At 36.0% G+C, this 17,055-nt stretch overlaps 1 protein-coding gene across 2 annotated transcripts; it reads left to right on the forward strand.

The window, feature by feature from the left end:
• Positions 1 to 7,135: 7,135 nt before the first annotated feature.
• On the forward strand, positions 7,136 to 16,296 carry LOC127859997 (uncharacterized). Of its 2 annotated transcripts, none has more exons than XM_052397679.1 (5): positions 7,136 to 8,155; positions 9,083 to 9,236; positions 12,020 to 12,239; positions 12,854 to 12,964; positions 15,064 to 16,296. In XM_052397679.1, exons 2-5 carry the CDS (start codon positions 9,150 to 9,152, stop codon positions 15,882 to 15,884), a joined length of 1,239 nt encoding a protein of 412 aa, XP_052253639.1. In that variant the 5' UTR covers positions 7,136 to 8,155; positions 9,083 to 9,149; the 3' UTR covers positions 15,885 to 16,296. The 2 variants fall into 2 exon arrangements, with proteins under 2 accessions (XP_052253639.1, XP_052253648.1); XM_052397688.1 differs by having other exon boundaries at positions 7,136 to 8,046.
• Positions 16,297 to 17,055: the final 759 nt, after the last annotated feature.

The raw sequence follows: 17,055 nt of genomic DNA on the forward strand, positions 1-17,055 counted from the left end.
ATGTAATGGCGGACATAAACCCCGGTGTAATAATGTTATGGCGGTCATAAACCACGGTGTACTTATGTTATGGCGGACATAAACCACGGTGTTAGTATGTTATGGCGGACATAAACCACTGTGTAAGTATGCTATGGCGGACATAAACCACGGTGTTAGTATGTTATGTCGGACATAAACCACGGTGTAATTATGTTATGGTGTACATAAACCACGGTGTAAGTATGTTATGGCGGACATAAACCCCGCTGTAATAATGTTATGGCGGACATAAACCACGGTGTTAGTATGTTATGGCGGACATAAACCACGGTGTTAGTATGTTATGGCGGACAAAAACAACGTTGTAATTATGTTATGGCGGATATAAACCACGGTGTAAGAAAGTTATGGCGGACATAAACCCCGGTGTAATTATGTTATTGCGGACATAAACCACGGTGTTATTATGCAGTATCGGACTCAAACCACTTGTTGATATTAATATAATTTCTATCGGACTTAAACAAACCGCGTAATTATACAATGTCAAACGTAAACCACGGTGTGATTATAAAATGTCGAACGTAAACCACGGTATGATTATACAATGTCGAACGTAAACCACGGTATGATTATACAATGTCGAACGTTAACCACGGTGTGATTATACAATGTCGAACGTAAACCACGATGTGATTATACAATGTCGAACGTAAACCACGGTAAAATTACGCAATGTCGAACATAAACCACGGAATTATTATGCAAGGTCATATGTTAACAACTGAATCATTACGCAATATAGGTGATCCACCGTGTGGAATGCAATCTTAAACGTTAACCTGTATGCGAGGGCGAGTATGAAATATGTAACGTAAAACACGGTGTAATTATGCAATGTCGGACGTGAATAACTGAGTGACTATGAAATGTAAAACGGTGTGATTTTACAATGTCACAGGTAAACCAGTCTGTGAATATGCAATGTCGAACTTAAGCCGTGATGAGATCATCAATGTCGAACGTGAACTACGGTGTTAATATGCACGGTAAGAGGTAAATCACTGTGTATTTATCCACTGTTGGACGTAAACAAATGTGAGACTATGCAAAGTCGAAGGCAAACCACAGTGATATTTTACCATTTTGCTTGTAAACCCCTGTGTGAATAGGCAACGTCGAACGTAAACCGCTGTGTGAATATGCGACGTCGAACGTAAACTACTGCGTGAATATGCGGCGTCGAACGTTAACCACTGCGTAATTATGCGACGTCCAACGTAAACCACTGTTTGAATATGCGACGTCGAACGTAAACCACTGTGTGAATATGCGACGTCGAACTTAAACCACTGTGTGAATATAACTGCGTGAATATGCGACGTCGGGCGTAAACCACTGTGTAAATATGCGACGTCGAACGTAATCCACTGTGTAAAAATGCGACGTCGAACGTAAACCACTGTGCGAATATGCGACGTCGTACGTAAACCACTGTGTGAATATGTGACGTCGAACGTAAACCAAGGTGCGAATATGCGACGTCGAACGTAAACCACTGTTTTAATATGCGACGTCGAACGTAAACCACTGTGTGAATATGCGACGTCGGACGTAAACCACTGCGTGAATATGCGACGTCGGACGTAAACTACTGTGTAAATATGCGACGTCGAACGCAATCCACTGTGTAAAAATGCGACGTCGAACGTAAACCACTGTGCGAATATGCGACGTCGTAGGTAAACCACTGTGTGAATATGCGACGTCGGACGTAAACCACTGTGTGGATATGCGACGTCGAACGTAATCCACTGTGTTAATATACGACGTCGAACGTAAACCATTGCGTGAATATGCGACGTCCAACGTAAACCACTGTTTGAATATGCGACGTCGAACGTAAACCACTGTGTGAATATGCGACGTCGAACGTAAACCAAGGTGCGAATATGTGCGACGCCCAATGTAAACCAAGGTGCGAATATGCGACGTCGAACGTAAACCACTGTGTAAATATGCGACGTCGGACGTAAACCACTGTGTGATGATGCAATTTTCAAAATAAACTAAGGTGTGACTACGCAATGTCGGACGTAAACCACGGTGTTGATATGCAATGTCAGAAGAAAACAACTGTATAGCTGACCAAATTGTCTTTTATAATTTCTTGTTCACTGACGAACATTCGTCATGGATGGCTATATTGCAAGCATATTAAGGGACGTAACTCGTGTATTCTATTTCACGGGAAGTAACTGGTTTGGAAATCATATTTTGACTCCATATTACATACTTGTAATTCTCACTAAAAAATGTGTGCATCTAAATGCATCGATTGAATCAGGCTTTTCTGTCACATGACCATATACGAGTAGTCCCGTTAATTGGATAGTGCAAGCCACAGAATAAACCTAGTTCAGAGAAACCCCTGGTGTTTCAGTGCGCGGTGTGGAACGCTTACTGCATCTCTGTTTAACGCCTTTATGCGATAGATCATTTGGATTCAGCGGAGGTTTAAACCGTCTTAAGTCTTATCCTAAATGCAGTGTCTTATCACTTGAAAACAGGTCCGCTGTGGATAGTTTACGATTACGAACTATGCTTTGAAACTGATAATTCTCAAGCGACATTGTTGCTAGTCCTCATGCGGAAGTGACGTAATGTCGCGACCGTAGAGCAGATTCAAAGGTGTCAACGGCGCGGAATAATTGACTTTGGATGAAGTGAATGGCAATGGACGATCGTTATTGACTTTTTTGCCAAGAAAATTAGTTCATTTAATTTAGATTTGTTTGTGTGTGTATAATCGAGAATTCACGCATTTGATTAGACTTGTGCCTGCACACCTTTTGGCATTGGTATCAGAGTTAGTTACCAATGCATGAAGTTAAAAGAGTAACAATATTAGTTGACCAATGTTTTTTATGCGTTATCTTCATTATTCGCGGTCATTTGCGTCAATAGCGGTCACGGCTAGAAATTTGACGAATTTGGCAAATGTAAGGAGCTATAGCTCTCACAAATCCGTGCTGCGTCTATGAACATGTAGTTATTTCAGATATTATATCATCAAATACCGCTGCTCTCCATGGGATCACCAAAGCCCATAGAAAATAAGTGCTTTCTGTACAATGATTTAATAACGAATGTATATACAAATAAGAAATATAGTTTAAAAAGGGAAATCAGTATTGAAATGGCATTTCCCAAAAATTACACACACAACCATGCACATATATTAATGGGGTCAGTTAAGGAAACCACTAGCTCGGCATCGGTATGCTCTGTAACAAAATAGGCAACATGACAATTCGTTCGCATCCTCCTCCTGAGCACATTTAATCGTCCAAGTCCTGATACGAGCGTATATAAAGATACTTTACCACACTATTTACGCTTTATAATCGTGTAGTTGTTTTAGTGGTTTGTTTTCTTGATTGCAAATGCATGTTTTTGGTCAAGCATATACGTCCGTCAAAAAAATATGTGTCAGTCTCTTTTATATTAAATACCAAATTTACTATGAGGGGTGATGTGCACTTTACGACGGTTTCTTTATACTTGTTTACGATCGTCGCTTAAGACAACAACCTTGTAAGAGAAGTACGATCATTCACCAGAATAAAATTACTTGCAAGTTTATACAATATCAATATTGATACCGAAGTATTTGGTAAATGAGACGGTATAAAACGGTGAGATTGTATCAGCCGTTTATGGCAGTGTCAATAGTAACGACAATTAGGTGTATTGAAGAATAACATTTCAATCGATTTTGAAGGATACTCTGCGGGTAAAAAGCTTTTGATACGTGACCTAAGCATGTTGTTAAGACGTGGAATCGAAATGTACTTTTGCTTTGAGAGTGACTGACCTTCACCGAGATAGGTCACAGACATGAGCGATTTTAGTCATCATAACTGCAGCGTCGTAGCCACGCTGAGGCGGATAGAGGCCGCTGCCGCGGCTTATATTTGCAAACCAATACATTTTGCTATATGTTTTTGGCAATCGCATGTCGAAGTCATACCAAACGATGCATTATTGAAGACATTTAGGCAATCTATTCTCAATTCTGCATATATTATCATTCGTAATTTGATTTAATTTAACCATGTACGTCGAGGTCCACAAAAAAACGAAGGGTGGTGATGAGGAGTATCTCTGCTAATTAATCTAATAGCGTTTTAAAAATGACTTTCCCAACGTGTTTGTAGAACCGACGTCAGCTGTGCTTGTTTTTTAATTCTTAAGTAATTCTGGTATGTTCTGTGTTTTTGCGAGTGTGCACGTCGTTCCCTTCGCGAAATTACCACTTTCTCTGTATTTTTACAGCAAGTACAGAAACAATAAAATTTTGGCTCAACACAAACGAAAACTACGGAATACCGTTAGTGCCATAGTTTTCCGTAGAAAACCCAAACGTTATCGTCTCACTGAAGTAACGTACAGAAAACTAAAAAGAAACGCGCACATCCTAACGCCGGAGAAACGTGATTACCGTTGAAACATCCAATAGTAGAAGTTGAATACAACCGTGTAATAATATAATCAGAGAAAAGGGTTCTCATTCGTTACTTGCTGATCTTCTTTCGCTGTCGGATTGTAAAATAAAAAAGTATTCACTAAAGGGTATACATACATATATTAAACTAGTTATATGACTCGCGTCATGCGAAACTTGGTATTATGTCATATGCGGCCAGTGTAGCTCCAAGTTCGGAGCTACGCTTGCCTCATATGGCATACGATCCATTTGCGTATTGCGTTAATGATTCGAGATCATCCAAAACGTAAAGATATTATAGTGAAATCACGTTTTCATTTGAACATCCCCACCCGAGCCCATCCTCTCTAAAACAATGCCTTGGTTTGAATTTGCCATTGGCTACGCAACTGTAACTTTACATTTAATGTCGTAAAAAAATAAATTACCAACACGCATGTGTGACCTTGTAATCTCTTCACATTGAATTGATCTAAACATACATTCAAAAGAACAAACGTTTTGTGCACAATTTATTCGCACATGCGTAATTTTTTTTTTTATTCCGGTGCATGGCTACTTAAAATATGGCCAATTACCGAACATAAAATTTGTCTCTGTTTTATAAGATTATAATACTATGAATTTAAACATTGTTTTTGTAAAAATGTCCAGTATAAACTGCTGCACTGGTCAGGGCAAATGCCCTCATGGGATTTCAGCGGGATATAAAAAAAACGCATGTCGTATATGTTTTCTGAAGGTCTGCATGTTTCCTCGTCCTTCAAAATCGTTACGCTGGTAATACAACTGAGTCGCGTTCTGACAAAACTGGGCATAATGCGTGTGCGTAAAGTGTCGTCCGAGATTAGCCTGCGCAGATTAATGACATTTTTCGTTATAATGATGTCTCTTCTTAGCAAAAATCCAATTTAAGCGGAAAGTGCCGTCCCTGATTAGCCTGTGCGTACTGCACAGGCTAATCTGGGACGAAACTTTACGCACATGCCTAATGCCCAGTTTTCTCAGAACACGACTCAGTTCATCTCAACAGACAAAACATACCCTTCTCTGAGGATCAAACAACATAATAATTTACATTGTAACTTATTATTCAGCATAAATGTATCGATAATATGTCGTCTTGAACTCGAAGAAGGTAAAGTTGATTTACTAAGTGTTATCTGTAAATCAAGATAAAGTGGCCATATGTGATAAAGCGTGGATATTACAGAAGGTAGATGTGACACAATCCCGGATGACCCAACTACACCCTTTTGGACACAGGCAACTGTAATGTGCACCATTTGGACCTCTAGCGTGATTTTTAGTAAGGAACACATGCGTTGCGCGCAACATAATGGGCTCATTAGATTCAAGTTATGTTGAAGTATATTGAAATTTCCTTACAAAAAAAAATAACAGTCCGGACAAGATATATGTACATTTGTCATTACTTGACGTGAAAAATTGACCTTGGTCTTCGAGTTAGAGACGCGGGTGTTTTAAATGGCATGCAGTATCCACATCTAATTACTTTCCTGATAAATTATGAAGATAGAGTCCGGAAAGGTTAATGACCAAATTTGAACTTATACATGTACGTGCGACATGCCTTTAGAGCTAAGGTTCATTGATTTTGTTAATGTTATAGTATGTTTTTAAATTAACGTGGTGAGGAATTGGTCCTATAAAACAACGGTGTGTATAAATATCAAGTGTTACAGACCGTGTTACCTACATTGATACTTCGAATGGCGTTGTTAAATTAATACAATAATTGGCATGAAAACCAATCTTATATGTCCAGTCACCCGTTAAAGTTTCTCTTACATCGAGTGTCTTCTAGCTCACGAACTCGGATAGTCAACGGTATCGAATGTATATCTCTGTAGGTTTTTTCTTCTTCAATAATAAGATCTGACGTTTGTTTTGTCGATAATAATATTTAGAAACCGTAGGAGTGATTCAACGCGTCGCTGCAATTGTAGCATTGGCAATTGTCGAAATCAGGTGTCCGATGACAAAAGTAGACCAAAGTTTGGCAGATGTCCAGTGAATTCTTTAAACGATAGATCAATAAGTCGTTTCTAAATTAAAAGAGCCGGCATATCTTTAGTCAAATGCGACTTGAATGATTGTACAAAGATCGTATCGGTCTATCACTCCTTGTTATTCTCAAATTATTGATTAGGATAGTCATAAAAAGGAGTTATTATTATAGTTGTTCATCAGGAACAAATATTTTTTAATGAAATATAAAAAGTGCTATTATTCTCAAAGTATACTTCAGAGCTAGTGAAATAACTCTGTTATTTACACGAATACTGTTATAACGAATGTATTTGTGATTGTTTTCCAAAAACTAAATAATTAGATATGAAATATATCAAATTAATTATATTATTTAAATGATACATCTATTGAGATTTTGATTTAAATCAAACTAAATTGCACATAAAAACGGAACAACAAGTTACTCAATTTCTACATACGTGAATAACAGGAAAAAACTAGATAACTATTAACAGTTTAATACTTAAAACGGTCAAAGCTTTAAAGTATAAACGACAAACTCATATTTAAAAGACGAAACATTGTTCGTTGATGTAAGTACATGTGCACCTACATTAATCGACCGCTCGATTTTTCAATACTCGGTTTAGGATAATCAAGTAGCGATTGACTCGTAGTGGATTTAACTAGTTTACGTTTGAATAGTCAATGTTACAGTGCATAATTGAAAACTGTTTGGAATATTTCACAATTAAACAAATTTGACAAAATGATTTATTGATTGGTTGGAATGGTAATCGCAAATAAATTTGTAGTTTTGTTGCACAATTTACTATATGTTCATGCTATTTTATATTGCAAATGTTTAAAACTATATGCTACCTCTCTCTGATCAATGAATAATGTTTCTCAAACTTCATAGTAAAGACAGATATAGGAACTCACGAAAGAATTAGTTTCTCTTTAAGTGGCAACGTGATGCAGCTTATTCTAGAATCTCAAATAATACAGCGAAGTTACACTCGCGACGTCACTGCGTTCGAGACGTTTAACCAAACAAAAGCTTCGCGTCGCTTCATTCAAATATTCTGAGCGCAGACCAAGACTTTGTGTCAACAACAGAGCAGAACTAACGGAGATAGAGTTAAATAAAAACAAAACAAATGAATCACATGTTCGTGCAAAGAAAATCCAACGCTTGTAACGTGCGTAAATAGTGGTGATCATCATTTAGCAACAAATGAGAATCTTATATGTGCGTGCCATCAAGAACACGTGTTTACTCCTTTAACTTCGGGACAATCAAAGTTAAAACAAACAGTGCAATAAAGGAAAAAAAGCTCAGGCAACGACCTCACGGCATTGGTCAAATAAGAACAAGGATAATTGTCTCATGCAAAATGTTAGTATAAGGATTCGATTCTCGGTGAGAACAGATACAACAGGCGTTTATGAACACAGTGCAACGGCAAACCAATCTTTAGCATCAGGAAATGGCCTGACAGGCGATTACTCCAAAAACAGTGCTGGTTTAACTCTTGAAAGAGCTGTTACAAAAGGTACTCCACCCCATTGATTTGCAGATAAATATATACTCCAAGTAAAGCAGTGAGGAAAGCGAAACTGACCAGAGGCCTACCGTAACCTGCCTAATTACACACTTTATATGTAAGCAGTAAACGATAGCGATTCATTGTATATTTAAGTGGTTAAAGACGGAATATTATTGTATATTAAGTGTTCAACGATAGCGGTTAATTGTATATTTTAATTGTAAACGACAGTGCATTATTATATATTGAAGTGGTTACGATGGCGGATTTTTGTATACACTAATGCTGAAAGATTGCGGTTTATCGTGTATTTAAGTGGTAAGTGAAAGCCGATTATTAAAAATTTTGTGTTTACAATTTGTGGATTATGATATTTTTAAGTGGTAAACGATGGCGGATCATTGTATATGTTAGTGGTAAACGATGGCGATTATTATATATTTTAGTGGTAAACGTCAGCGTTTTTTGTATATTATAGTGGTAAACGATGGCGGATTATTGTATATGTTATCGGATTATTGTATATTTTAGTGGTAAACGATAGCGGAGTATTGTATATTTCAGTTGTAAACGATATCGGATTATTGTATAGCAGCTTATTATATAGTTTAGTGATAGGCGATAGTGGACTATTGCATATTTAAGTGGATTACTATAATTTGTAAAAGCAGCAAACATTACTAAAATACTAACTCAGTGGTTTAATGTTGTAATGACTTCCGTTTCTGCCTTACGACCGGCAGGTCCCGCGTGGGATCCACACTCCTTACGGAGCCCAAATTCACCAATTGATACGTTCTTATAGTATAGTACTATTCAATATAACATGAAACTTCACCCGTTAGCTACACAATTCTTTATTTAGCACACACTTTTATGGCATAGCAATATTTGTAGCCAGTATATATAAAACGCTGAAAATATTTTCTTGGTTCTAAATCTAATCTTAATTATTGAATCTACGAAATGGTTGTTAAATGCGGCCCGTATTACGCTGTACAGAAATTTAGACGATTTCGATGATTTATCATCTTTTGAACAGATCGACAACATGCATACCGTGCGAATCTGAGGGGCCAGTGTAGATCCAATGTTTTCTACCCGATAGGATGCGATGCTGTGTGGAATGCCGGCGCCCGAAATGTTCCGATGTTGACCTCAGTCATAACCGACCAATAGATTTTGTCTCATCGCAGGTAATGGTCGTTTGAAGTTAGATCTTTCTTCAATCGGTAACAAAATCCAGATAAATTGTGTTATTAATAACAAACGATTAAAGTTCGATGGCCTATTCTAATCGCAAATTGACATTTCCCGAGGCGAAATCTATTACGTTTAACTAAAGTGCACCATGTTTTGTGCCGAAACGCTGGAATATGCAAAACACGTGATTTTAAATGTTTGCATGTCATGATAAAACCACTTAACATGACTTATTGTAATTATTTCATTACGTCTTCAAATGTGATCTTTAAAGTGTGACCTTGACCTTCGAGGTAGCGCGACGATTATAACACGCGACACGTCGTCTTACATGAATTGCATGTTTGCGATTTTGTTTAATCCATCAATTTATGGCACAGTAATGGCAGAGAAATACAATTTCATGCTGTTTATGACCAAATTTTACTTTTGGCATCTACGTGCGAACTTGATCTTCGAGGAACGTGGCGGTAATTAACCCTTTGCATGCTGGGAAATTTGTCGTCTGCTAAAATGTCGTCTGCTGAATTTCTAAAATTAGCATTTTATTCGATTTAAAAAAAATGATACTATCAGAATAGTAAACAGTTTGGATCCTGATGAGACGCCACGTTCTGTGGCGTCTCATCTGGATCCAAACTGTTTGCAAATGCCTTTAAAATTCGGTTCCAGCACTGAAAGAGTTAAACGTGATTCGTCGTCTCATGATGGTTTACTGTTGTGTCAAGTTATGTCAATATACACGATTTGTGACTTAATAATGGATGATACAGGATTTTTAAGTTTTGTGTATTCTTATTTGACCTTTTACCATCTAGAGTGACCTTGACTTTTTTAGTTAGGAGACGGTTGCTACCCGCGGCAAATCTTCTTGGGACGGGTGGCATTTAAGCAAATTCGTTTAAAAATCCATTAATGTATGTAATAGGAAATTGCGCTCGGACATACAAAAGGACTGCTACGTGTTGCCTTATTCGAAAGGGGGCATACAATTAATCAAACATTCAATAATTACAACAGAGACATGCTACTCGCAAGTAAAATGAACTGAACTGAATAACATTGCAGTCATTGTCGCAATCCTATATTCATGTTTAATTGGATTTTTTTCACAATGTTTCATAAGCTTATTTTTGACTACAGCGTGTAAAATAGAGAGGCAATATTGTAGTATAACACAATGCCATATACAAAGATCCGGGTTCATTAGGTCGTTTTGTTGTCTTTATGTCGATAATCAGCTTCATCAATCGTTGACTCACAAAGAAATTCATAATTAAAATGAAATATAAAAGCCGTCCTCCCAATACATATTGTGTTTATTACAGAAAACAAGGTATACTTTGTAACGGCTGTTAAATTAAGAATTTAGTAGACTTCGTAAATATTTAAACATTCAGTAAAACGGATTTGTTTCTTTAAATTGTCGTTGGAACTTCTAGACAATGTTTTTTTCGTCTTGGAAAAAAGATAAGTTGTAAATTGTGTTGGTACAATGTGATTGTAATTATTATCTGGAGGAGTTACGAACATACTGCCATACGGATTGAGCCTGAAATACGACCCTGTTATTTTGCAACGATACAGACATCTGATAATAAATAAAGCTCCATGCATAGCAAGGCCGGTGATTGTCCGAGTGTCAGGCTGATTACAATTACTGAATGAACGCATTCCTCACTGAAACATTACATGGCTATCGAAAGAAATCGGTCGCATTAAATATAGTTTGTTTTTAACTTTGACAATAATGATTGCGCTGAATATTATCTTTAGAAGTTTGCAAATCCATCTGGGAGATCATATTTGATATCACAAAAGTCGGTTAACCGTGACGAGAGCTTAGTGGTTTAATGTGTGAGACTTCAGTGCTAAAATATGAAATAATGATAATCTAAAGTAAAGCCCGACAAGAGTAAATCAAAGCTGTCTTTTATACAATTAAACATATAAGCAAGTTTTAGCCGATTACAGATATCGTCATTTTATTATTGCATATTCAGAAGTATATTAAATGCTCAATTTACATAATATCCCGGCTAACGTTCGCTCTATTAATTGCCGATGCTACTTAGTTTCATTGTAAAAAACACTTCCGATTAAACGGTTTGTGTAGGTATTTCCAGTGAATGAATTCCTTCGGCGCCTGAAGCTGCAATATGTGAGGAGCCAGTTTGACTCCCAGCACGTCTACCTAATTTACGATTTGACTCATAAAAGCTGGGACGCATTTTTAATAAAAGCTGCACTTTTCAGCTATTTTTTTTACTGAAAACTTTTAAAATTTTGGTGTGATGTTGTGATGTGGGGGAGGCCGGAGTATCCGGAAGAAACCCCAGCTGTCCAGAAAAGTGTCCACCAACCAAACGCACATGCTTTCGTAAACGGTCGCCTAGGCAAGAAGCGCGTGCACTAACTACTGCGCTAAGTAGACGGTCGTTTTCTAAAATGCCTCTTGAAAAAGGAATATGTACAATAGGTTTTAACGATGGTCGGAAGGAAATATAGGCAGCGTTGAATTTGAGCGTAGAGATTATTGCACTAACATTGATTAATCTCATTACCCATTCTCTAACAACAGAAGAACCAGGAACAACTATATTTGTACCCTATCACCAGCACATATAACCATATACCCCGTGTACTATACAAATCCGTATTTACTGACACTGGGTCAAATTTTACGGGATCAAAAAGGAGATATCAAAAAGATTATATGGATAATATTTGCGGACATTCGTGCAGTGAAATCTGACTTTGTAAAATACATTTTCAGTTTTTCACTCCGTGGTTTGGCCTTGTCTGGAACATTTTATGGTGCATTTACTTCGTCGTCTGTTTGTTACTGGACACACTCTACTTCCACGGAAGTGACGTCAGAGGTTACTGGCTAGTACCTTTATTCAACTGGACCTACGTCATATCCTGTTTAACCCTAATGGCGGAAGTGACCGTTCGATTCATGAGCCTGATTAACGCGCGATGTTCGCAAACAGGTTAAAATAATGTGTTTTTTTTACAATTTGTTTTATTTGAATGATATGTTACATCATTATAAAAAAGAAGAATGTTTCAATGCTATGCGTGAGTAATTATATTTTAATATTCATTCTATTTAATCATAATTATAACTTTATTTTTAAAAAATCAACAACAACATAATATTATCATGGTCATCATCATCTTCTTCATTGTTATGTTTAGTTTATATTTGTATCATACGTATGATTGTTTTAATGTTATTATTGATAACAAGTTTATATGCTATGAATATGCATGTTTTATCTTGATAAAATGTTGTTTATCGAAGTCAATATTATAAGAAAAAAATCTTTTTCGAAAAATCTTAAGAAAATAAAGTAAATGAACATTTCTTTAAAAACTGTATTATCAAAGGGCAGCAACTGTTGAAAACGCAGACAGTTTGTTGTACGATGCATTGGTAATTAAGTTGATTTTTGACCAAACAAATGAGACATGACGTTATTTGAAAATGTCTTTAATTTCCTATCAAAATGATTTAAAAACGACTCTTATAATTGTCAAAGTTACCATAAAGATGGACATTCAACTTAAGTTTAAAAAAATAACCCTTCTGTCGTATTCGCAGGAAGTCAAGCGTCGATGACCATCGCACTGAAGTTATGTTGGGTGCTATTCAACATCAACAATACCGCGTCAGTTGTGAACACTATTCTGCATTCAGTGATAATAAAGGATGGTAAGAGCCTTTAGTACTATTTGGTGGGAAAAACTAAGATGGCGCTATGTAAAATATTTATCTGCGCGCTGATTTGCCTTATGCATGCTTCGGATTCGATCGCGGTTGGTTCTCACAAGTTGTACATAAGGCCAACATTTTTTAATAAATTGATTTACGGGAGCGCCGACGTATTTTATGTCAAAATGAAATAAAAATAAAAGTATCGGCAGTTTTATTTTCATAAATTCCGCAGACAGTGTTTGAGTCCCGCGTGAAAAAATAAAACTGTCGACGACAAAAATCAATATTTATATTCGCAAGCGTTTTATTGGATTCGTATTTTTACTATCGGAAAATTTCATTTGCTGTTTAAAATAGAATAAACCAATCGTATTTATGTTAAAGTAAAAGCTTTGTTTGGGCATGCAAAATGGCGTGCTCGAAAGTTTGGGTTGACAACAATAATAATGAACAGCGTCCGCGGCATTATTTCAAAATAGAAATTGTCGCAAATTACATGGTCAAGTCAAACATTAAGAATATTGAATTTAATGCGAATCGCGTATTAGATGGACATATTATACAGTTTTACGTAGAGATGCGCACCTGTCGATTACATCATTTTAACACGATGGCGGACAATACAGAACAAATAAATTGTGTCTTTCGGCAAAAATGGCAAAATGCAAATTAAAACATGTGATAACAAACGATGCTAAAAACGTTTTCGATGCTGACAACATATTTATTAGTAATCTACTCAGTGGATATATGTAATGGAAACGAGTGTTTGCATTCAGTTTACTCGCAAAGTTAAAACATCTGGCAGGATTATCGTTAAAAAATTGGATACGGCAAACATGGTTTCATTTATATGTTAGTGGATCTGTTTATAATCAGATTCATATGCATACATTGCTTTATTATGTTTGTCATGCTCTACAGTTTACTGAAACAGCATGGAACTTTAATGGAAGACAAAGCAAGATAAATATATTACTATTAAATAAAGTTAGTTAAATACATCGATTACCATTAAATGTGCTTGTTTATATTTTAATGTTTTTCCCTTAACTGCCTCTAATGTGATTAAATATTTCTCTCAAAACCAGGTATCCAGAGAATGTTTTTCCCTTTTTTTGCATAAACTGTGCGTTAAAATGCCTGTTTTGAAAGTAATACACCACGCCCCTTTGCCCTCCTGGAAAAACACTAATATGGTGTTATACTGTTAATCGGTCCTCAGATTATAACAGTCTAGTCAGAAACATAAATAATTATAGTGTTCTACTGTTGCGTTTATGTCAATGACATTTTAGGTTCTTTTCAATTTGACAGTTTAAAGTTGTCTTGTATTGGAGTCTTTTTTTCATGAATGCTACTAGTATTCAACATTGATTTCTACTCAAGAAAGGTTTATTAAGCAGGACATTAAACAATAAAACAAAAAAGTGCCAGATTACACTTTATTTGATTAAAAACAAACACTGAGTGATTTATTTTAATAATGTTTTAATGTACATTTTTTTATTCAATAGCAGACAATGAAGACATTCCACAAGAATTAAGATTAAAAAGAAATGTTCTTGAAAAATGCATTAATAAAACTATTTCTATTGCTTTTAGCGACTAATTGTTTTCATAAATAAGATATATAGTTAAAAAGTAACGTAAAAAGTTGGCTTATAAAAATAAAAATAAAATTGACAAGTTTAAACTTTAATTTTTATTTTTTTGTCGACTCTGTGATTTTTTTTCTTTAATTTTTATTTTTATTTCGACCCCCGACTCTATTTTTATAAAAAAAATCCCGTAAATCAATTTATTAAAAAATGTTGGCCTTTAAACTGGTGACATTTTCCCCACGGCACAAATAAAATAACTTTGAAACAAAGGGGAAACATTAAGTTCACCCAATATTGAAAAAACTGAGGTTGCACAGCACTGAAACCTTCAGATAACACAATATTAAATGTTGATTACAAAAGTGTGCGCGGTTCGAGGGAACAGCATATTCGACAACAGGACCAATAATTTGCTAATTTGCTAGTAAGATGGACTCGGAATTGGAATTGCTAAATTTCACTAAATATGTTACACATTTCTTTTGATTTCAGTTGTCGGTCCTAGTGCCATCAACAAAGTGATACTGACGTCAATTTACACCATAACCAATGCTGCCATAGTGTCTCAGACGCCGGTGAAAATATTTCTCTTTTACCAGCCATTTTTATTCATCATCTGCTACTTCGTTTTTTCAGCTATTTACCAATATTATGGACAAGATTCGCCATTCGGTTATTACACAGACTGGACATACCCTCGGAAAAGTGGGATTGTTCTAGTCACGTGTATTCTTGCAATACCTTTGATACATTTATTGTTTTTCGCCGTGCACAAATTACGGATACTCTTGCATGATAAGTACTTTCTGCATAAAAACGGCTCGGGAAATGGACACAAAAACACTTCGGAAAATGGTACAGCGGTAAAATACGATCGCCAAATCACCACAACAGACGTAGTATTAGACGAAAGTCAAGATGGTGACTTAGTCGACGTCACACCGGATGCCAAAGACGACATTGGCTTAAAATCTCATGAAATTACACAAGAACGCGAGATTTCAAATATTTACAATTCTAGACTCTTCAAAAGTGAGTCCGATTTGAGAGATTACCGTCTCAAGAACGGTTTATATTGTGATTTTGCGACCTCGAGTTTTGTGGTGCATCCTCGAAGAATGAGTGACGCGTGCCATAACAAGTCCGGTCATTTATTATATAATGCTGCTATAAGCCGCGTTATAGTGGTGAAGAAATTCCCACATGAGGATGATGAGACGGAAGAGGACATGGAATCTGTGACTTCAGACTGCGACAAAGATTATAAAGAAAGTACTCGGTCAATTGAAGACGATTGCCCAGTTGTTTTATGATCGGGTAAACATTATTTGCATATACTAAACGCTAACACCGCATATTTGTTTATACTTTATATCCAATCTTGGCTGACAGAAAAGTTTTGTCGGAAATGAATTAAAACTATTTTTAACAAAATAGATTGATTGATTAATTTAGCGCACATATATGGAGAAATCAATGACGCATTTCCATCAGATTAAACTTGGCTTACTTATTGAATGCATCTGGATCGTAATCCGTCAAGGTCGAGTGCTTATTCACAAAACTGCAAATGCATTTGTGACAGAATCGAATAGAGCGAATTTAATTACTGTGCGGGCACCGCAGCAAATCGATATGTTTTAATAACTAAGGGATCTAATTCACAAGAGATGCCACTTCGCTGTTATCAGAATTTAAATAAATCACTTTCGTTCAATCGTTAAAGACTTGTTTGTCGACTTACTTATGTAACCATTGAAATCAGCTCCGATAAAAAGGCTATTGAAACTCTGCATCTATACGGTATATCACATAAAGTAAATGAATAATTCTCTATTCGAAATATCATATAAGCTGACTTGAAAAGGACAGCACATCAAGATCAGTTGAAACGTTAAATATTAAAATATGGACGATTGTTTGTCTGCATGCTAGGTAAACGCTTGACAAACACTTGTCGGATTGGGTAAACACTCGGATGAGTGGATAAAGGGCGTTACCGGTATACACGGGCAAATTAGATCGTTATTAAACAAATATCTTTGTACAATAATTTAAAATAATAAGAACACTACAGTTTTACAATGCCGAAACTCCATTAAACATAAAAATCCAACTCAAAAGGTAAAATGTATTTATTGACGTAATGAAACTATAACTTTAAAACAGTTTGTTAGTTCTCTTTCTAATGCAAATTCCGTCAATCAGTACTCAAACAACAAAAAAGCACATTTTTACGTCAAAACATGTTCTGAACAATCACCAGGTACATGTAAATTTAAGACAAACGATTAATAACCTGCGCCTTACTGTTTAACATTATTAACAACAGCAAAAACAACATATTTATGTAAAGACCATGCATGCAGTTGTAGAATCATGCATTTAAACAAAGGCATATAGCAGCTGTTGAAAAGGCAAATACATATTTCATATCGAAAAGCAAACAACCAAGGAAATATCAAAGGTGATTATTACGACTTT

This window comes from Dreissena polymorpha, chromosome 1, assembly GCF_020536995.1.
Source record: "Dreissena polymorpha isolate Duluth1 chromosome 1, UMN_Dpol_1.0, whole genome shotgun sequence".
NCBI classification, from domain to species: Eukaryota; Metazoa; Mollusca; class Bivalvia; order Myida; family Dreissenidae; genus Dreissena; species Dreissena polymorpha.